The 22,532-nt window shown below is 41.7% G+C and overlaps 1 protein-coding gene across 3 annotated transcripts in view; it reads left to right on the forward strand.

The window, feature by feature from the left end:
• NUP214 (nucleoporin 214) overlaps positions 1 to 22,532 on the forward strand; it is a 90,813-nt gene that overhangs the window by 11,482 nt on the left and 56,799 nt on the right. For 2 of the 3 annotated variants that reach the window (XM_032478679.1, XM_032478678.1), the window contains exons 10-21: positions 2,189 to 2,315; positions 3,431 to 3,592; positions 7,002 to 7,476; positions 9,002 to 9,177; positions 11,157 to 11,254; positions 13,409 to 13,495; positions 13,702 to 13,851; positions 14,884 to 15,042; positions 18,015 to 18,118; positions 20,118 to 20,300; positions 21,000 to 21,085; positions 21,188 to 21,271. In XM_032478679.1, coding sequence (XP_032334570.1) covers positions 2,189 to 2,315; positions 3,431 to 3,592; positions 7,002 to 7,476; positions 9,002 to 9,177; positions 11,157 to 11,254; positions 13,409 to 13,495; positions 13,702 to 13,851; positions 14,884 to 15,042; positions 18,015 to 18,118; positions 20,118 to 20,300; positions 21,000 to 21,085; positions 21,188 to 21,271 — 1,891 coding nt within the window. The remainder of the gene's footprint in view (positions 1 to 2,188; positions 2,316 to 3,430; positions 3,593 to 7,001; positions 7,477 to 9,001; positions 9,178 to 11,156; positions 11,255 to 13,408; positions 13,496 to 13,701; positions 13,852 to 14,883; positions 15,043 to 18,014; positions 18,119 to 20,117; positions 20,301 to 20,999; positions 21,086 to 21,187; positions 21,272 to 22,532) is intronic. The other variant, XM_014556926.2, reaches the window with a different exon arrangement.

Below are 22,532 nucleotides of genomic sequence, written 5' to 3' on the forward strand. Positions count from 1 at the left end.
CTGGGACAGCCACTCTGCCAACTTGAATACCCAGTTAGACTCCAGAAGTCTCCTGTGATGTTGGACTGGTGCCTTGGTATACCCTAAATAGTGAACTAGGGAAAAGGAAACAATTTATGGACCCATTAAATACAGATAAGGTGATATCTGTATTTAGGAACACTGAATCTGAAATCCCAAATTAAATATCACTACATTAAATAGGATACTAAATGAAAGAATCGTGTGCAGTGAGCAAGTGGAGTTTATTCCAGGAGTATTTTTCTATCAAATATAAATGTTTAAGTGACCACTCCTTGAAGAGGCGTCTTAAACTAATAATGTCCGTAACTGAACTCCTTTTTCTCCCAGTACTTGCCCCTCCAAGTTTTTCCCTTTGTAGGTTAATCTCCATTCAATCAATTGCTTAAGCAAAAATTATGGTGCCATCCCTGACTCTATTTCTCTCATATCTCACATCTGTTAAAAGGTAATGTCTGGCCTACTTACAAAATACATCTGAATTCTGACCATTTCTTTGAAGTCCTCAGTCAGAAATTTTTCTTTTTCAAGTTTAAAGATATTTTGAGTTTAAAGATATTTTGTGCACCCCGTGCACAGTTACATATACCTTTTCAATCAGACAACATTTATCCATTCTCTGGGCGGCAAGGTGGCCCACCGTCAGTGCATAGCTCTTATCAGGTCCTGGAGAGGTGACTTTGGGGTCACAGGCCGGATGTCAGCAGTGTGATATGCTGATCTTGGATTAACTTCAGTAGTAATTTCCTAGTAGCAAAAATATTTTATGTATTCACACATTAAAAATATACTTCTATTTCTGCTTTCTACCAAAATAATTTACATTCATGGTTGAAAAAATCAAATAATGAAAAAGGGCTTTTAAGTGAAAAATCATTACTGCTCATCCTGTCCTGATCTGTCCTGTTTCTCTAAAGGGGACCATTTTTAACATGTAAACTTTCTCTTTCAATGGTTACCTCCCTATCCCTCAAAAATAATCTGCTGTGTGACTAGTTGTCAATGATTAATTTTACACTTTATTGGCCCTGGTGGCAAATGAGGATTTAGCTCATATGTGGCCTTCAAACCATTCCCCCCGCCTCTCAGTAGGGTTATAGGGGTGTTTTAGTTTCTTCTTCTATTGGTTACCTTTGAGCCAACCAAGTAATAATTTTTACCTTCATTTCTTATGGTATAACTATATAGTGTATCTCCTCATCTTCCACTCTGAGAGAAGAGCATCTTGGCAGCCCCCTTGCCTTTCACATACCTCCCCTTACTCCTGCCTTCATCTGTGTCTTGTCTTCTGCAAAATCAAGACTGATATTATTTGAATTCTGTAGTGATTAGCAGGCCTTCTTTATTTTGTCTATATATTATTTTTCAAAGTTGGAATCAATTTTGCTTATGTTATGAATGTGACTATTGTTTATCCATAGCTAAGTCATTGGAGTGCAATTATGTTCACTTTTCTGATCTGCTTTTTGTTCTTCTGTTTCTCATTGAGCTCTATTCCCCTTTGATTCATGCTGCTCAGATTTGGTCAACGTTAAAAGTTGGACAAAATGTCCATGATTTTTAAAAATCAGGAATCATTTGTTGCAAGGAACAAATATCACTCAAGCAAATTTGAGCAAAGGGGGAGTTTATTGGAAAGACATGGTGGTTTCTCAAGGAATCCAGTGGCAGGAAGATTGACCAGTGTAAGGGACTGACTCGGGGGTCTAGGTTACCTTCTGTCTCTGTGGACAGGTGAGCACAGGGCATCTGGCCAGTGTATAAGATCTGCTCAGGACTGCAGTAGAGATCACCTGTAGTTCCTTGTCCCCAGCCTGGATTTCTAGGAACAGGTACTGACCAGCCGAGTGCAGCTGTTAGAATTACCCACTGTGTTCAGGAATCTACCTGGTTGTGGTGGACGGTACTTCAGAAAGTGTTCACGATGGTGGTGGTTCATTCACAAGGCAGGAACTTTGTACACCGGGAACAGACGGAGAGGTTGATTTGGGAAAGTAACCCCTCGCCTGCTGGGGGACTCATAGCTTTTAGGCTCTTTCCAGATTTCAGAGTCTCAGGCAGCACATAACTAAACCAAGTGAATTGTCCTTTTTCTTCTCTCCCATTTGAGCAGTGCCAGGGAAAGCGCTAACCAGTACGGCATTTTCTTCTTGGTCCTTTTTTCCAGAACAACTGGGAATCTTGGCTACTGGAGGATTCTAGTCGAGCTGAGCTGCCTGTGACAGACAAGAGTGATGATTCCTTGCCCATGGGAGTTGCCATAGATTATACTAACCAAGTGGAAATCCCCATCAGTAAGTACAGCCTGACGTCGCTCAGTGCAGAAACGGTCTTCTTCCCGTCGAGGTTAGTTTGGGAATCCAGCTCTGTATTTTCGTGACAGAATCGGGTCTGTGGTACACTTTTAACTTGTAACACGTTTCTACTTGAAGAGTGAGATGCAGTGCATTGTGACAGCACTCGTCTAATTTGTATGGATATTCGTTGAGGTGATCAAGGTCAGATACCGTGTGTGCGTGCGCGTGCGTGTGCGCGTCTGTGTGTGCTTTAGAAGGTGACTGAAATACAGAACCAGATTTCATAGCTTTGTTTCTTTGCCCCTTCCAGTTTCCCCAGTGCCTCCCAAGGGAACAACACCCTAGGCAGGTGCTGTGTACGGTACTTAGTTTGATGGCTTGGATTAGAAAATCAGGGCCTCGAGCCCAGGCTTCCCAGTGGGGCCTGAGCACCTGCTCTGGGTCTGTCTTCTCCCCTGCTGAGGCCGGGCAGGGCTGCAGTCCCACAAAATGCGAAAGTGAGACAAGATGTATCTTTGCTCTTTATGTTCATTTTATGCTTCATTTTAGAGAGATGTCCCTGTAAAGCACCATTAAGTTCCTTTCCTTTTCCCTGATCCGGCTCTTGATCTGATTAGGTCATTTACTCTGTTTCTCTTGGAAGACTTTATTGACATAATACATGCTTATGGTTCAACTGTGAATGAATATAAAGTAGTTAGACTCACTTTCCTATGTCCTCCTGTATGTTTTCCAAAGAGTCTAATCTGTCGTTGTTACTAAACCAGTCACTTCCTGGAGACTCCTGTCTGGGTCATGGGAATACTAAACCTACAAGCCGAACACTGGGACACACATAAAAATCAGAGCTCTGGGAGGGTCAGCGCCACCGCAGGACTGCCGGAGCTGCCGTGGCGGGCTGGCGGCACGGTGGCCATCTGAGCATGGCAGCAGCTCTTCTTTGAAGGGCTGTTGCGTGGAAGGCTGTTCAGATCTGGGTCAGAGCAGACCGACAGAGCTGCTGTAGAGATGAGTCCAGTAGAGGCCTGTTGCTTGGGGCAGCTGTCCCCTGCTGAGCCCAGGCCCTTCGACTGACTTGGCTCTTCTGTCACCTTTGTTTTCTTTTCTAACAGGTGATGAGAAGACTCTTCCTCCTGCTCCAGTTCTTATGTTGCTTTCAACAGATGGTGTGCTTTGTCCATTTTATATGATCAATCAAAATCCTGGCATTAGGTCCCTCCTCAGGACACCAGAGCGGCTCTCGTTAGAAGGAGAGCGGCAACCCAAGTCATCAGGTACGTGCCTCTCTCCATTTTTGCCAAGAGGGGATACCAAGGGCCTGTACAGGAGTGTCTGCAGGGATGAATACCGCAAGGCCCCACTGTGGTTATCTTTAGTAGCCAGTCTGTCTTACAGAGGCAGGACTAACCTTTTCCTTGAACACACCCATGTCCTTGCCTTCTCCAGCCTTTATTTTAGAGAAAAAGGAATCTCAGCCAGATGGAGCCCATTAGGGAGTTTGCCAACAATATCCTATTATAAGACCTTATATTATATGGTCTGGAACCTAACACATTTAATCATGAAGGGATTGGGTAAATAAATGATTGTATGTCTGTGTAACAGTGAAATGCCATGTAACTATTTCAAATGTATTTATTGAGAAGGAAAAGAGCAGAACAGATCGTGAAAAAGCACTAAATACTGTGTGATATGAGTCCTTTTTTATGAGAAAACTATATACACAGAAAAAAACACTTGAAAGATTAAATTCTAAGTAGTGGCTGTTTTTGGGTGGTGGAAACATGGGAATTTTCTTTTCCCTTTGTTTATATTTAATTTTCTTTAGTTTTTTTTTTTTCCCTCTTCTTTCACAGTGTCACTTAAGTAATATGTGTTTATTGGAGAAAAATTAGAAAATGCAAAAACAAAATCACTTAAGAGCCCATCAGTCCTCAAGCAGTAGCCAGTCAGCATTTTGGTACATATTCTTCATGCACACAAATGCATATGTGTAAATGCCAGTGTGCATTTTCAGAATTTTCACAGTGATAATGTATCACTTGTGAAAACAAAATAAACTATTTAAAAGGGCATTGTTTCATATTTTGGAATTTCACTAATATTTCTCTTTTTGAATTCTGTGAGTGTATAACCTGTAATATTTTCCTCTTCTAATGTGGCTAAAAAAGCTTGTAGCTTAACCAGTTCTATGTCTAAGAATACGTTGACAGTTGGTGTTGGATACAGTTGAGAACATTTAGGGTTATCTTTTCTCACTGCTTCCCAGGGCAGAGCCAGTTGTATGTCATAAATAGAGCCACTCAGGTACTTGGGCTCCTGCCAACTGGCAGTGTGATCCCAAGTAATATACCAGGTGCCTTGCGTAGACTGTACCAGTGTTGTTGTGTTGAGATAGCTCGTTGTCTGCAATGTGTGTTCTCTCGAGTGAGTTTTTTCTCCTTTTAAGTGCTCCTGAGTCTCACGAACTACCTACACTCAGTTGCCTGGTCTGTCTTCAACAAGCAGTGTACCCTGTCAGGTCAGGAGCCTGTGGGATGGTGTTTGTTTCTGAGCACAGTTCAGTGTAAGGGACTTTGCTGCTAGCCCCTTAAACCGCTGAGCACAAGCAGAGGCCGGTTGTACTGTTTGCCTCTCCTAGAGAAACCTCATCTTCCCTCATGCTTTGTCCAGAGCTAATAGCCGTGTTCAGGTGAGGGGAGGGGAGCCGCTGAAGGCCGCCAGTTCACCAGCTCTCGCTAAAGCTGGGTCATGGGTTCATAGGACATGCACATCTCCACCCACTTCCACACTCCAGCCCCAAGGATGCTGGGTTGAATGATCAGAAAGGGCAGCATGAGGGTTTTCAGATATTTAGTTCTATTTCCAGTGGGAAAAATGCCTATGATTTCTTTTGGATTTGACATATACTTTTCATGTTGGTCTGCTAAACGCATGGAAGTGATTAACATTTGTGTGCTTGGGTCTTTAAAGAAGTTAGCTTTTGCTGATTCCATATTTACTGTGTCAAGAAAGTATTAACAGTTTTACGTAGTAACCTATAATGAAAAAATATGTACATCTATGTGTATGAGTGAATCACTGTGCTGTTCCCCAGAAACTAAGACAGTTGTAAATCAACTATACTTCAATTAAATATATGTATACATTGAAAAAAAAGAATAGATTTGCTTGCATTAAATTCTTTCATAGAAGGGACAATTTACTTGGGGGTCTGTTTTCATAAAGTGTCATCTTCATACTTGTATCCTAAGTATTTCATTGCTTTAGACATAGTGAAGAGAAACTGTCATCTCCGATGATTTAGAAGAACCAAGACCATAAATGTATTGATTAAAAAATATTGCTTTCTTAGTTATTTAGAGAATTAACATACTTACTTTGTAGAAAGTTTGGAAAATAGAAAAAAATTTAAGCTTGTCTTTCCAGTGTTTTTCCATAAACATTTGCATAGTTGTCATCATACTGTATACCTAATTGATATGCAGGCTTTTAGTTTAAATTTTAAGTGTTTTCCAGGTTCTTACATAATTTATATGATTTATTTAAGAGTGACTTGAATATTCTACTGAATATATTTTACCATTTGGGTCGTGTTAAGTATCTTTTTCATTTTTTAGGTGATTTTCATAGGCTTTATTCTTAGAATTGGAATTACTGGGTCTATTTTTTATGATTTTTGAGACATAACGCTAAAATGTTTTCTAAGAGACTGTTAAGTACTTGCTAGTAATAAAAAGTTTCAGGTTTGGGTCGGGGTAGGATATATCGCAGTGGTAGAGCTCATGCTTAGCACGCACAAGGTCCTGGGTTCAATCTCCAGTACCTCTATTAAAAAAAAAAGTTTCAAGTTTGGTTCATCCTTTCAAACATAGGGTATTATATGTATTTAAATTTTGGTAATTTAGGGGACAACCAAAAATATGCCTCATTTAAATTTGCATTTCTTTGATTTGAAAATTTGCTTTTTCTTTTTGTGAATTAGATTCCCAGCTTATATGTATTGAAGTCTTGATATTTTTTAAATCTTAATTTGTATGAGCTTTAAAAATGAAACATATTAGCTTGTCATTTGCTGCAGATTTTTTTAATTTACCTTTTAGTTGTGTAACTATTTTTGTATGTAGTCAAATCTTTATCTTTTGTGATTTTTTGGTCACTTCTAGGTTTACCGAGTTTTTAGACTCTCAGAGACTTAGCTCACTTTTTGCCTCCTTTGTTTTGAGGTATATGTGTGTGTGTGTGTGTGTTTGCGTGTATGCTTTTGTATATGTATGTATCTTTAATTAACCTGGAGTTTCTTTAGTGACTATTATGAGGTGTAGATCTGAATTCATTTTTTCCTGGTAATAAAATATTGCAGAATGACTTACTTTTCACTGTAACCTTGAGAAGTGTATTTTTTCTATTTTACTTAAGTGGGTATTCATGAAGTCCTATTAGTCTAATGTCTTTTCTCACTTCCTTTTTCCTTCAAAGTTTTATACATCTTGCTAGATGGAATGTTTGCTATGGAAAGTCCAGCATCAACTCCATTTCCCTTTTTTCCGCCTTCATGAACTGGGACCATTATTTTTGGCTTCATTCTACCACAGTCCTTTTCCACTTGCTTTCTATGATGTAGACCTCTACTGTTACAGGGTTAACTTCTCCCTTCCTTTTTCGCCAATTTTTTCATTGCAGGAAGTACTCCTACCACCCCAACCTCCTCTCAAGCCCCACAGAAACTCGACACTCCAGCAGCCACAGCTCCTGCCTCTGTTCTGCCTTCATCATCGGCCGCTCCCACCTCCACCTTCTCTTTACCTTCTGCTGTTGGAGCCCCTGCCGTGTTCTCCTTTGGTTCTTCTTCCCTGAAATCATCTGGTTCTGTCACTGGGGAGGCCCCCCCATATTCCAGCAGCTCCGACAATCCCAAAGCAGCCCTGGGCTCTGGAGTATCCACCTTCTCCTTTGCGCCTCCTTCTCAAGCCTCCTTCGCCCCCACCCCTGTGGCCTCTCCCATGGCACCACCAGCTGCTTCATTCTCCTCGGGGCCGTCGGGTTTTAAGCCTACCCTGGAAAGCACACCGATGCCAAGTGCGTCCGCTCCAAACCTAGGAGTGAAGCCCACGTTCCCACCGTCAGCTTCTGCAGTCAAGGTCAATCTTAGCGAAAAGTAAGTAACACTTCAAGTTTGACAGGCAGAAACACTGCAAGTTGTTCACGGTAAAGAGAATCGCCATAAGTGAAGTTACTGAATAGATTTTCTTTTTTGCAGAGTAATAGTTGCAAAGGATGAAAATTCAGACAACATGAAAGGTTTGCATTTCATCAGTGGATAAGAGTCCAGAAATCTCTTAGAATTTTTTTTAAACTATTGGAAGTTTGTATTTAAGTGCTTGTTTTACTTTTTCAGATTTTAAATGTAGGAGAGACTCCTTTTGAAAAATGAAGCATTTCAGACTAATATCCCGTAAAGAAAGCGAATCTCTTCAGTCCTTTTCCCCCCTTGTGTCCACTCTGGACTCTCTCTGAGCTGTTTTCCACATCGCCAGCAGGTGTTCTTGTGAAACTGTAAATGCGTCAGAGGTCTCTCCTGCTTGGCAGTCCCCAGTGGTTCCTCATTGCTCTCTGAGTACAGTCCTAACTCTTTGGCACTGCATTCCAGTTTCCTCCAGATCTGAGTCCTGCTAACTCACGCCAGTCTTACTTTTTACATATCTATCTGCTTGTATTGTTCTCACCACTAGAATGTAAGCTGCTTGGGAGAAGTAATCTTTGTGCCTTGCAGCCTTTCTCAAGATAACCATTGAGGGTAAACACTACTGGTCTTCCCCCCACTCCTCTGTGTTACTGTGGAGGGGTTGCTGGCTGCTGTCATTGTTAATATTAAATTGTCATGAAGCCACTTCATTCTAAAGGTTGCCTAATACCCCATTTTGTGGCCATACTGTAATTTATTCAACCAGTCATCTGATGCTGGATATTTAGACTGTTTACAGACTTTTGCTCTTTAGGTGAAATTTCCCTTCCCTTCCCAGTGGACCATCAGCATCCCACTGAGAGACCCCACCCAGGAAGGTTAAGTTTTGCTTCAGTCACTCTCCGTTCTTCATGGTCTCCAGTCGCGCTGCAGCCCAGCCGCCCTCAGAATGGGCGAGCGGGACGGAAACGGTGTCTGAACTGGCGGGTGACATCTTCTGCTTTAGAATTTTTTACTTTCTGTCAAAGAAACAATTACAAAGCAAGTTTCTATTTACTCTGTGTTCTTTATTTAGCCTTGATCCCTTCTGCCTTAATCAGTCCGCTTCACCGAATGTTTAATGAGCATGTATTATGTGCAGAGCTGCTGCAGAGACTGGAGGAGGCGGTGGGCCTCAGGCTCTCCTCAAGGAATCATTGTCTGATAAGTGAAAATGAAACTTGAAATGACTGTCACACAAATCTATTTGTCCTAGAATGAGGGAAAAAATAGCTTTGTGGTTTCCTGAAACATGTTGCCCATTTCTGACTACTAGGGTGCATTTGCTTACTGTAGCGTTAGGACGGGAACATGTCGTGTGTCCAGTGATTATTAGCATGCTCTGTGTGAAGGCAAAAAACTGTGGATGGTAAGTTCGCCCTTGATGATTGCTGGTGACCAGTGTGAAAAAACCTGTTAGCAGCAGGCCATGCTGATCCATTCGGACCGCCATTTCCAGGTTTCCCGCCGTGGCTCCCCCTGCTCCTGCGCATAACTCACAGACCGCGCCCTCGATGCTGCCCTTCTCCTCTGCCTCCAGGCCCGCTCCCTCCGGGCCCCTCAGCCACCCTGCGCCGCTCTCAGCGCCATCCAGTTCCACGTCATCCAAGTCCTCAGTCTCTCCCTCGGCATCAGGTATGTTTCACAAACTGCTTTAGAGCTCAGTCCTGATTTCTCAGATTAATGTTTTTCAAAGTTGTTTCAGAATGTTAGCTAACATAGTTGGACTAGGTTAAGTTATCTTGCTTCCTGTAACTCCCACGAATGCCCTGTGGCTTTTGTGCTCTGAATTGGGAAGACTCACAGTGGGCTCAGTACGGCCACACTTGTCTCTGCTTGTGGGGCCTTCTCTTCCCGTGGAGCCTGCCCTGCGTGAAGATCAGTCACAGACCATTCGTTAAGCTGCACAGAAGAGGAAGAGCCTACGGTGGCGACTGTGCTTGTTTCTTCTGGTGACCGTTTGGATTTTCATACTCAGCCCTACTATAAGCAGATTTATCAAATAAAGGTCGTAAATGGACATAATGTTTATAGCCAAGTTGAAGTGCATTATGATGCTCCAGGAGCAAATGTACCTAGCCTATCTTTTCCTTCGTTCAAATCTGCAGAGAGGTGGTGTAAGTTATATGATGAGTACCATGACTTGCTGACACTTGGCACTGTTTGCTTTATGTCTTTCCGTTTTAATGTAAATTTTTTTCTAAATCATTTGCAAGTTAATAGCAGACAGGAAGCACTTCACCACTAAGTACTTCAGTGTGTTATCTCCTAAAAACAGGGGCATTCGATACGTTATCACACGGAGGAAATTTAACAGTAATCCAGTCAATAGCCCATGTTCACATTTCCACAGTTGTCCCAGTTGTGATCTGTATAGCTTTTTCCCCTCCAATCTGGGAGCCGCTCAAGGACCACACATTATATTCTGATTTGGTCTCATTAGTCTCAGTTTTTCACCTTTTTTGTCTTTCTCAACATTAGCATTTGTGAAGAGGTCAGGCCAGTAGCTTTGTGGACTGTCCCTCAATTTGGATTTGAGTTTCCACGTGGTGAGGTTCACATGAAACGTTTTGAGCAGTAATACCACATAGGTGATGTGCATCATGTCGCATGATTTCCTTTTGTCCTGACGTAAGTGAGGTTAATTTGCTCATGTGGTTGGGATAGTGTTTGCCAGGTCTTTCTCAGTTTTTAAGTTGGTTTTTCTGAATGCCAGTGATAATAAATATCTAGCCAGACAAATTTAGGTAGCCATTTGGTGTTTGAGGATCAGGAATAATTTTATCTCGGTAAATACTGAGCGAGTGTTGAGCTGTGAAATTCCTGAAATCTTCTCTTACTTATTGCTCAAGAGAAAGGGCTGCCTTGTGGAGTTTGCCAGAGTCACCTTACTCTGGGACTTTTCATCAAATTCTGAAAAGCTTCTGACTGTGACCTAGGAAGTTAACAAGCCTTACTTTAGTCTTTTCCCATCTCTTTACAGTTTGGGAGAGAAAACATGACCATAACACACAAACACTTTATCTATTTCCACTGCTCACCACCCACTTCTCTCTACCCCCATTGCCATGATGGGATTCTTACAGTTCAGTGGGTCCTAGAGTACTGGATCGCAATCCCAGTTGCACACTGGATCCCTTCCCTAACAGTTTAATCAGCCTTGGGTGTGAGTTTTTGGTGCATTTGTTTTTTAAAAGCTTCTAGGTGATTCTGATGCATGACAGGGTGAGACTTGTCCTAAAGGCTTTCAGAGGGTCTGAAGACCCTATGAGTTCTTACAAGGTGATGGGGTTACTGTTCTACTGTTCCCAGAGGTGCATTCAGGAGCCACGTGGAGTAAGGATGGCCCAAGTGGACGATCTCCTGGGCTTGCAAACAAATACACACGCCTCTTATCAGAGTCCAGTTTCATCTGCTTTATAGAGTTTCCTGTCTAAAAATGTAATGCATGTCTTTTAGTTATTTTAGAACTATGGATGTCACTCTCAGTAACAAAGGTATAAAAGAGGGGCCAGTGACAATAAGAAACGTATTTTTTTTAGATTTGAGGAAAGGACATTTGTGATGGGAAAATAACAGGAATAAATACTGTTTGTTTTAACTTTTTGTTCTAGCAGTGCGGTCAGCTCAGGGCATTCCAAGTCCAGCGCCCTCCATGGTGCAGAAATCGCCTAGAATAACCCCTCCTGTGGCCAAGTCAGGCTCTCCCCAGGTATGTTTAAACTCAGCCTACAATGCTGTGTGTGCTAATTTATTGCCCAAAACATGCATGTTTTTAAAACGAGTTTTTGTGTTTTAGAATTCATACCTTTGAAGTAGTATTTAGTACTATGTGATAGAAAATACCAAAGTATGAGCTTTGAATATTTGAAATGTGCGTTTATAAAAGCCATGTATCTCAACCCTAGAATCTGAGAATTGTTTTCTCTGCTGATTCCTGAGCTTATCCATGTTGTGTTCTCTTTATGTCTGAAAAGACTATAGCACCTGATTTTTTTCCTCTTATTCCCAAAGAAGTCGATCCTTTGCCCTCTTTTTCTCTGCCTCTCCATAGCAACTCAGTTTATTTTCCTTTTTTAATTTTTTACTGACATATAATACACATGGGGAAAAAATGGGTACATGTGATATATGTACACCTCAGGTGAATTGTCACCAGCTGAATACACCTTGGTAACCAAGACCCAGATCAAGAACTAGAACATGACTGGGATCCCAGAATCCCCCCCATGTGTGCCCCTCAAGGTCATTACCCTTGCTGAAGGGGTTTCACTGTAATGATTTCCAACAGCATAGCTCAGTTTAGTCTGTTTGTACCTTCTGTGAAATGGAATCACGTGGTATACGTTCTTGTATCTGACTGCTTTGCTCAACATTACGTTTGTGAGGTTGTTCCCTATCGTTGTGGCTGTACGGAATTCATTTGGTGACCGTACTGCAAGTTTCTTTCCACCTTTGATGGGCATTTGAGTAGCTTCTGGGTTTAAATTATTGTGAGTAGTGTTGTTATGACCATGCTAGTTGATGTCTCTGGGTGAATATACGTAGCATTTTGGGGGGCACATACCTAGGAGTGGAATTGTCAGGTCATGGACTGTGCATACGTTCCTCTGCAGTGTCTTCCCACCAGGGGTCTGTGAGAGCCCAGGTGCTCCGCCAGGCCTGGCACTTTTCATTTACTATTGTTGTATTTTATGGTCTTAATGAGTATTTCCCTGTCAACTAGTAAAACTGAGCTTTCTTTTTCTATATGATTGTTAGCCATTTGGCTATCTTTTACAGAGGGTGTCTGTTCAAGTCTTTTACCCATTTTTCTGTTGGGTTGTCTTTTTCTTAATGATTTCTAGGAAATCAGTGTTGCATGTGCACACACACATGCAAAACTTCCATATAATGCAAATACTTTCTCTGAATTGTGTTTACTTTTCTCTTTGTGGTTTCTTTTGATAACTATAAATTCTTAATTTCATCTTGGTGAGTAGCACTGGCCAGGCAGCTTGCTCAAGTCTCAAATCCACGAGTCGCCGTAGATGACAGCTCCTCCCCAGTCCACACTGATGTGGTGTATGTCATAAATCCACGTCTCTGTCTCCTGCTGGCATCGTACTTCAGGCCATTATTATCTCTTAACCTTGTTGGCCTCCTGACCGCTTTTCTGTTTCTCTACCTCTCACTGTCATCCATGCTCTATTTTAATATCATAAATCAAAGAATAGTTTAAACTCTCCTAAAACTCCACTGGTAGTCTTCCACCACACTTAGAATAAAATCCAACCTCCTTGGTATAGCCTTCCACAACCTGCGTCTGCCTGCCTCCGGCTCCCTCCCTGACTTCATGTGCCCGCTTTCATTTCATCTCTTTGCCTTGAACTTGCCAAGGTCTTTCCTGCCTCACTGATTCCTTGCACTCGCTCTTCTTGCTGCCTGAGGGGTGCTTCCCCGGGAACTTCCCATAGCTTCTCCCTTACTTCAGGTCTTGGTTCAGTGAGGGCTTTCTGTGCTGTCTCATCTCAAGCAGTGCCCACCTTTATTCTCTTTATATGTTCCTGTTTACTTTTTTCATATCACTTATCACTAACTAAACTTACCTGACTTGTTTACTTCTCATTATCCATCTTATCCCAGTAGAAGGTAAGTTCCTTGAGAATTGGGGACCTCGTCTACCTTGTTTACTCCTATCTCCACTGTCTGGAACATGCTTAATACCGAGAAGGTACCCACTAAATACAGGTTCAAATGAGTGAATGGTGGGCAGTGACTGTATTACGAGAGTACCACTACCTGTGGTAGACGCTGAACCACTTGCTCCAAAAAGCCATCACTGGGGTATAGGATGCACTTTTAAACCGTTTGCCTTTCGTTTCAGGTGAAATCACTTCAGCCTCCTGTTACAGAAAAGCAGGGACATCAGTGGAAAGAGTCAGATCCTGTGATGGCTGGAATCGGGGAGGAGGTAAATTTGCTCCTGCAGACTCTTCCACAAGTAGCTCTGATAGTGAGACTGGAATGGCTCTGAGTGCAGGCTTCTATGTGGCTGTTTTATTCTGGCATTGAACCTTGGTGTGTCCCAGGGAGTCTGTGCTGTTAGCAAGCCTGGGAGTGGGACATTACTGCTGTGCCATTCAGATTAAGTCACCGCCTCCTTTGTGGCTTCTGCAGATCGCTCACTTTCAGAAGGAGCTGGAAGAGTTGAAAGCCCGGACTGCCAAAGCCTGTTTCCAAGTGGGTACTTCCGAGGAGATGAAGATGCTGCGAACAGAATCAGACGACCTGCATACCTTTCTTTTGGAGATTAAAGAGACCACAGAGGTTTGTGTTTTTGATGTTCTTCTAAGTTGAATTGTACTTTTAAAAACTGCTCTCATAACACTCCATGGATGTATAATACATATTTTCTCTCTTCAGAGAACATCACTGTTTTTTATGTGGATAAATTTACTTAGGAATGTCTCGGTTCAAATTCTTAGAGATTATGTGACTTTGGGCAAGTTATTCTAGCTACTCTATGTTTTAGTTTTCTCATATGGAGTAGTAAGTACTTCCTACCCCACTGACACGTGCAAGGCACTCTGTTAAACTTTATTACAGTTGTTAATTTAGTTTAGGTATATTTGAAAATTTACTGATTTTTTTGTTTCTTAGTACAAAAGCAGACTTTAATGAAGCTATTATGTGTCATTTACAGGAGAAAATTTACTGTCTTTTGTAGTAAATTATTAGGTTATAAAGTTAGGTTTAAGGAAAAACAAAACACGTAAGAGAATATATGGTATAAAAATAATAAATACTTGTTGTCAGTACTGTTTACTGTGTTACTGTTATTACTTCCTGCGTGCCAGGCATCGTGCTGAATACCTTACCTGCATTATCTCATTGACTCCACACCTTTTCTGTGTGGTCGGTACTGTTATTCTCTATTTTGCACATCAGGAAACCGAGGCTCAGAAAGCTGGAGTGACTTGCCCAGAGCCACTCAGTTACTGGGTGGTAGCCTGGACCCCAGTTCGGACTGTCCTACTCCAGAGCTCTGGCCTTAGATAACATGCTTGGAAAGAGGAAAGTTCTTCAAGGTTTTAGCAGTGATCAGGGTTATTGATACTTTTCTTATTTCGTTAGTTTCTGATTATTAGAATATGTATTTTTTAATGAAGAAGGAAAAATAATGAACATTAGCATCTTTCTTTCCAAGCAATGAAATTCATTTTTTGCTTGACCAGTAACTATATTCAGGTGTTTATCATATTAAATATTTGAGAAAAACACCTTCCTTGATCTAGAAAGAAAGGTTTATTTCTTGGAACTAGCACTTTTGTTATCAACACAACCTTGTACCTTTTCTAGTCTCTGCATGGAGATATAAGTACCCTGAAAACAACTTTACTTGAGGGCTTTGCTGGTGTTGAAGAAGCCAGAGAACAAAATGAGAGAAACCGTGACTCCGGATATCTGCACTTGCTCTGTAAGAGACCGCTGGATCCTAAGAGTGAAGCTCAGCTCCAGGTAGGAGAGTCCAGCCAGGGCATGTGCTTAAAACCCGCCCCGGTGACAGTCGCGCTCCTTTCTGAGGTACAGGTTTGGATAACTGCCCTTATAGAGTTACTTCCCATCGAGTTCCTTAACTGTGACAAAGAAAATGGCACTTTTCCACTTAGTGTTTTTTGGATTAAACAAAAATATAATTCATAATTAAACCCTAAGCTTGGTAGAGAGTAGCTGTTGAAAAAGATACATTTAGAAATCAAATCATGAATAGTAATTATTACAGTAGTAGCTGTTCATTGATCACTGCAAGATAGTTTTTATACAGTATTTCTAGTCTTCAAAACCTCTTACTCTGCACGGTGATCTTACTGATCCCGTCGTACGGATAAGGATATGGAGTGTCCTAGGCCAGGGAGCTTGCCCAGGGTGCTGTTGTTGCTGCTAAGAGTGGGACCAGAACCAAAACCTCCACCCTCCTGGGGCTCTTTCCTGTGCACTATTACCAAAGTTACTTCTCTCACTCTCACTAATTCTTTTTTTTTCTTTTTTTTTTTTGGATAATTAATTTTTTAAATTAAAGTATAGTCAGTTTACAATGTTGTCAGTTTCTGGTGCACAGAATGTCATACATGTACATACGTATATTTCCACTTTTTATTACAGGTTACTACAAGATACTGAATATAGTTCCTTGGGCTATACAGTAGAAACTTGTTGCTTATCTATTTTATATATAGTAGTTAGTATCTGCAGATCTCGAACTTCCAATTTATCCCTTCCCACCTGTTTTACTCCCTGGTAACCATTAATTTGTTTGCCATGTCTGTGAGTCTGTTTTGGTTTTGTTTTTGGTGGGGGGAGGTAATTAGATTTATTTATATATTTTTAAATTTTATTTATTTATTTTTTTTTTAGTGGAGGTACTGGATATTGAACCCAGGACCTTGTACATGCTAAGCACACACTCTTACCACTGAGCTATACCCTCCCCCTGTTTCTGTTTTGTAAATAAGTTCATTTGTGTCTTTTTTTTTTTTTTTTAAGATTCCACATATGAGTGATAGCATATAATATTTTCCTTTCTCTTTTCTGGCTTTAATTCTTAATTATTCTTATATTCTCTTTTAGCTCAATCTAGTCTTTGTTATCATCTTTCAATCTATTTAAAATTGTTGTCTCACAGCTTTAGTAGGGGTCATCCCGTACCACCGCGGGTTTTCCTAGAATCCGGTAGGCAGGGGCGCACAGTGGCTTCCTTACCTGGGTTGTGAGGGTCTGTGAGTGTGACGAGTCCCCTCCAGCCTCAGAATTTGACTGCAGATGCTACCGTTCCTGCCATTTCCATCCCATACCTGGTAAACTTACTGACAGTAGGAAAATGAAAGAAGTGATTTCCCCCTCTCAGAAAGGCTGAGGAACCCCTGCTGCGTCCTAGCTGTGTCCTTCTCCTGGGGATGTGCGCCCTCAGCAAGAGGGTGCTGCCTGCTCGCCCGCCGCTCAGCAAATCACCGGCCTCCACGGTGCATCTGCTTACGCTTCCTTCCTCCGGGCCTCTCTACCTCCTGCTCCCTGTCCACACTAGAAGAGTTCAGCTTTCGGGGAACACTTTCCCTATTCAAAGGGAAACAATCTTCCTTTTTCACAGTGCTAAGTAGGTAATAATAGCTAGCGTTTACGGAATGCGTACCATATCCCAGAGAAAAGTAAGGAAACAGATACTGGAACGACCCAGGTCTCACCACTGCCAAGGGCTGGGCCCTGGAGCCTGGGCGGTCGGCTCAGAGCCGGTGCTCTTAAACACGACGCTGCAGGAGGCCGTCCCTGCAGCGGGATGGAAAGTAGCAGTGGGAAGTTGAACATGGAAATACAGTGTGGGGTATGTTGCTGTGGGATTGCAGGTGAGGGAGTAGCTAAGCCACAAAAGAGAAACATTTGTGATAGGCTTTAGAATAAAAATTGTTTTTTTCTGGTAGACAAAGTGGGGAGGGCATTCACAAGAAACAGCATCAGTCAATGCACAGAGGGGCGATCACCTGTGAAGCGTGAAGCGTCCAGCGTCCAAAGTAAAGGGCCTCCCTGTAGTCCTCGAGGACTGAGTTGAAATTTATACTCGACACAAAGGTTACTATTGCTTCCTCAGATCAGCCTGGCTCTCTTTAAATGACGTTTTCTTTTTCAGTCAGAACACATACCCTTGTCCAAGAATAACTTTGAAAATAGTTAAACACAGTAAGATCTTTGCACAGATACAGTTTTCCCAGCATATAGCACGTTGTCTTGTATACATTTTTAATGGGATGCTGCATTTCCAGTAATGGAATGCTTTATTTTTAAATTTTTGAGAGTCAAATTGTGTAGCCATGAAGATTAACACTAGGCCATAATTTAAAGAAAATTATCACAGTCTTAGAATAAATGAATAGGTAAGAATTTTAATAATGGTAAATTCAGTTTCTAGTGCTGATAATCCTTTGTTTTTGAGAAATGAGTTTTTCCCCGCTAGTGAGATGACTTACGTGTTCTGTGCTCTGAATAGCTGGGTGCAGAATTATTTTCAGCACCGTTTTGTAGAATAATTTTGTCCGTATTACAATTAATTTCATGGGTAGGAGAGCAAAAGTTAAATGGGTGCACTGTCGGATCACCAGAGTGCAGTGGAAAATTCCTGGACAGGGTTGAGCTGCTTTTACAGGAGCTGAAAAATGAGACCTAAGCAAAAACACTGGTTCCCCAGAGGCTCTAGGCGGCCACGCCCAGTCTGTTTCCCTTTCTTCATACCACCTGTCTGTCACACACTTCAAAAGGTTGAGTTTCTGTCTTTCATTTGAATTATAATGTATCAATGATTATATTAAAGCTTATTATGCTTTCCTTGTTCATTATAGTTCTCAGTATAAACATACTTTAAAATCGTTTTAACTGTTTTGACACACCTTCCTCCAAGCTACTGGAAAATGGTGTCATTTTCCCATCTCGTTTTTTTCTTGTAGGAAATTCGGCGCCTTCATCAGTATGTGAAATTTGCTGTCCAAGATGTGAATGATGTCCTAGACTTGGAGTGGGATCGGCATCTGGAACAAAAGAAAAAACAAAAGTGAGCGCAGTCTTCTCTTCCACCATGTAGATATTACTGTGGTCTTTTTAAAAGATCATTTAGGGGGACTTAGAAAAAACCCTACAAAGCTTCATTCTCTTTGACCTAGTCATTATACTTCTAGAAATTTGTTCTATGGAAATAATAGCAATGTTCACAGTAATTTACATAAAAGAATTTATATTGCAGCGTGATTTATGGTAGTGAAAAATTGGATTCAGCCTAATTATCCAAAGGTTAGAGGAGTGGCTAAAAAAAATCTTGTCACTTTTTTTCCCTTAATACAGTATACTATGTAAGCATTGAATAGCATGTTCTCAAAAAAATTAAATGTATTTCCTGTTATATGAAATATACAAAATATATAACTAATTATTAGGTACAATATATAAAATATGAAAAGGGGAAGACATAAAATCGTACTAGATGACCTCAGTGTGGAGAGCTACTGTGGAAGAGAGGCTGGAAAGAAATCTGCCGAAATAGTCACAGTTACACCTGTGAGATGGGATTAAGAGGAATTTTACTTTTATACTTTTCTGTATATTCCAGACTTTCTTTTGGAGGAAATACTTCTAATTAGTATGGATAGCTAAAAGGATGAGAGGACTGGGAACAAAAGTATAGGGAATCCTTCTGTCCCTGGGTGTTTGGTTTTATTCTGTGTGTTCTCCAGAAGGAATAGAATGCAGTACATTGTGAAAGCAGTAAGGTGCCCACAGGAAATGTAAAAAACAGGTCAGCCCTCAGAATGTCAGATTTCTGAAACATTTACACTTGATTAATGTGATTGGCCTTGTAAGGAAACAAACCAGAAAATGATCTGTTTACTTGTTTACAAAGCCGTGGGATCACAGACTTCTAAGTGGGGCAGCCTGTGTCGTGTCAGGGGCAGGGCAAGAATGCATTTAAAATAAGTAAACAGAATTTAATACGTTATATTGTACAACATGGAGAACGGCTTTGTGCCCAACCTGAGGAAGCTCAGCTTGGAGCCTAGATGTGGGAAGGTAGAAGTGAACTGTGATCCACCAGACGCTGTCAGGGCAAGTGTCTGTGGCCTGGAACACTTGTGCCCTTAAGCAGCTGGGCGCCTTTAGAGATTTCACAGCTCACTCTCCGGGCTTTGAATTCATGTTCTTTCCCATGTGAGAGACTGGCTTGACCTGACAGTGTGAGCATTCTGTTCCGCTTGACAGTTGGGTTTCTCTTCCTAATTAGTAAGTTGACTTTTTAAAAAGTGCATGATGCTAACAGAGAAGCCAGGCTTTCTTCTCCTTTATAACAACCCAGTGGGTTTTCTACTTAACTTGCCTTTAAGTTCCCTTTCTGCAGAGTTCAGATTCTTAAATCTATACAATTTTCTAACACTTCTCTGTTTTAGGCCCTTCTCTAAATATTACCTTGTATCCTACTGAAATGCCTTTTAAAGATTTATGTTGCACTACCTTGTCACTAGAAAGGAAGGAACTATTGTCCCTTTCTTGTTTCATTTCTTTCGGGGGTGGGGGCGACCTCCGTGCTGCTGAGTCGTGCGCTATCCCTCTGTTGTTCGCTCCACCACCGTGGCCACTCTCCTATCCCTCTTCCTCGACAGCACTCTGAAAAAATGACCGACTCCCTGGACTCCCATAAACCCTTGGGCTTTTCCTTTTTATTTACTGTAATTTACATGCAGAAAAGTAAACACATCCTAAGTACATAGCTGAAGGAGTTTCCCCGCCGTTCCTTCCTGGAACCCATCCGAGGTTCTGCGGGTTGTGCCGTCCTCTTCACAGGCCCGGCCTGCCCAGCCCCGGCTGCTCTTTCCTCCCTCCATCTTATCCTCATCGGAGGGGCTTTCATCCCCATTTTACATTTTAGTAATGTCTTGATGCTTCTTTTCCGCTAGTGGTTCTCCATTTTATTCTTCTCACTGTTGTAGACTTTTTTTCTTCTGGTGGGAAGTCCCTTTCCTGGAACCATTCACATTTGATTCCTTTATTCTTGATGTCAACAGGCGCCTGCTTGTGCCAGAGCGAGAGACACTGTTTAACACCCTTGCCAACAACCGGGAAATCATCAACCAACAGAGGAAGAGGCTGAATCACCTGGTCGATAGTCTCCAGCAGCTCCGTCTTTATAACCAAACCTCCCAGTGGAGCCTTCCCTTGGATGTTCCCTCCCAGAGCAGCACTCACAGGTGTGCAGGAGAATGGGCCTGTTAGTGGCCCTTGCACTCAATAAATAAGGTTGAATGAACAATTAAATATTTAGAGTAAGGCAGAGTCATCTTAGAGTGGTGCAGATGTGGGTTTCAGAGTGACTCTGCTGTCTTTCACCTGTGTGATCCTGGTCGGATTCCTCACCCTCTCTGATCCTTTGTTCCTTTGCCAAAACACGGGGCTAACAATATGCGCCTTGAGGATTATTGGAGAGTTAAACTAAGTCTATAAAGCACCTGGTGGTACTTTATACAGATGCTCAATAGATGATAGCAGATACTGTAGTCAGAATTATTTAATTGAGAATTAACTGTCAGGATTAGGTTGACTAACTTGTCTTGAAGCTCAGATTTGTCATTTTGCAAGAGTGGAGATTTCAGACCCTGCAGTTAGACAGTTAACCCCTGAAGCTACCAAAGTGGTCTTATGTTTCTGCCTTTAGGCCAACTGTGTAGGATTTTAGTTTCCCTTTCCCCTGGAGCCCCATTGATGTGGTGTTTGCTGTGGGGGTGGTATGTAATGTTGAGACTGTGATCTCTTTCCTTTGAGCTGGTCAGATTTCCCATCTCCATATTGGGATGCTCTCATCTCTTGCCTTTTACGTAGGAGGATAGTGTACCACCCCCTGCAATTTCTCAGGTCTTAGTTGGTTCACTTGTAACACTATCCTGTTTCAGTTTTGACAGTGACCTTGAAAGCCTGCGCAATGCTTTGTTGAAAACCACCGTGGAGTCTCATACCAAACCCTTGCCCAAAGTACCAGGTAAATGCATTCTTCCCAGTCTTTTAACTCTTTGTTCTCTTCCACATACTAATATCTTAAAAATCAAGTCTTTAAATTTATGGGTTCATGGATTTCTTGCAGCTAAACTGTCCCCCGTGAAACAGGCACAGCTGAGAAACTTCTTGGCCAAGAGGAAAACCCCGCCGGTGAGATCTACTGCTCCAGGTAGAGGAAACTGGTCCTGAATTTTTAGCATAAACCATATAGAACATGGTGTGGGAGTAGGACCCGTAAGAGTGTTTTCCCTTTGGTTCTTAATAGGAGATAGAGAAAATGTCCCCACAGTCTGTCATCCGTCTGAATCCTGGTGCAAGAAGCAGCTTATACATAGTGAATGAAGCAGCTCAAGGTGGTGGTTGAGGCTCTTGTGCTGTGTTTTCTGCAGTCCTCAGGTTAGGCGGCCGTGACTCCCAGGACCCTGTTACTCCTAGGTATTTCGAGATGTGTTCTCTAGGAACAGGGATGTTCTCTTATACAGCCATAGTACAGTAATCAGATTTAGGAAACTTAACGTTGACAGAACACTGTTGTCTGAGTGCAGTCCGTACATTTTACCAGCTGTCCCTCATGTGTTCTGCTCAGCCCCTCTTTTTTTTTTTTTTTTTGCAAATGTAAGATGCAATCCAGGATTATATGGTGCACTAAGCCATTGTTCTCTTTAGTCTCCTTTAGTTTTCCTTTTTTTGACAGTTTTGCTACTTACACACTGTGATTTGGTTTTGCCTGTGTTTTGCTCTTTGCATACTGTGTAAGTCCGTTTATTCTCTAGATGGATTTCTTTTGTTCTGCATCAGGTTTCTAAAAGTCATCCATGTTACTGTGTGTAGCTGATTATTTGTTTTTGCTGCTGTATTGTATGAATGCACTGCATTTGTTTATCAGTGCTTCTCTTAATGGACGTTCACTGTTTCCAGTTTCAGCCATAACATAGTAGAATGTTGTTCTGAACATTCTTGCGCGTGTCCTGTGGGGCACATGTGTACCGCTTGTAGGTGGTCACGTGGCTCCGACTAGGCTTGTGCCTCGTACGCTGTCCGTGTGCTCAGCGTCAGTGGATTCTGCATGCGCTTCTCCAAATCACGCTTTTACCAGCAATGCATGAATGTTCCAGCTGTTCCACAGCCTTGCCAAGCTTCATATTGTCAGTCTTTTTCCTTTTAACTACGCTGGTGTAACCTTTTTACATGTTTAATAACCATTTGGACAGCTTCTTTTGTGAAGTGCCTGATTAAGTCCTTTGCTCATCTGTCTGTTGGATAATCTGCCTTACTAATTTGTAAAAGTTTTTATAAGTTCTTGATATCAGCCTTCTGTTGGTTATATAAATTGGAGATATGCATCTCGTTGCCTTTTTACCCTTTTAATATCTTTTGGCAAATAGAAGTTCTTAATTTTAAAACAGATTTTTCAGCCTTTTCTTATACAG

The sequence above is a fragment of the Camelus ferus genome, chromosome 4 (genome assembly GCF_009834535.1).
Source record: "Camelus ferus isolate YT-003-E chromosome 4, BCGSAC_Cfer_1.0, whole genome shotgun sequence".
Lineage (NCBI taxonomy): Eukaryota > Metazoa > Chordata > Mammalia > Artiodactyla > Camelidae > Camelus > Camelus ferus.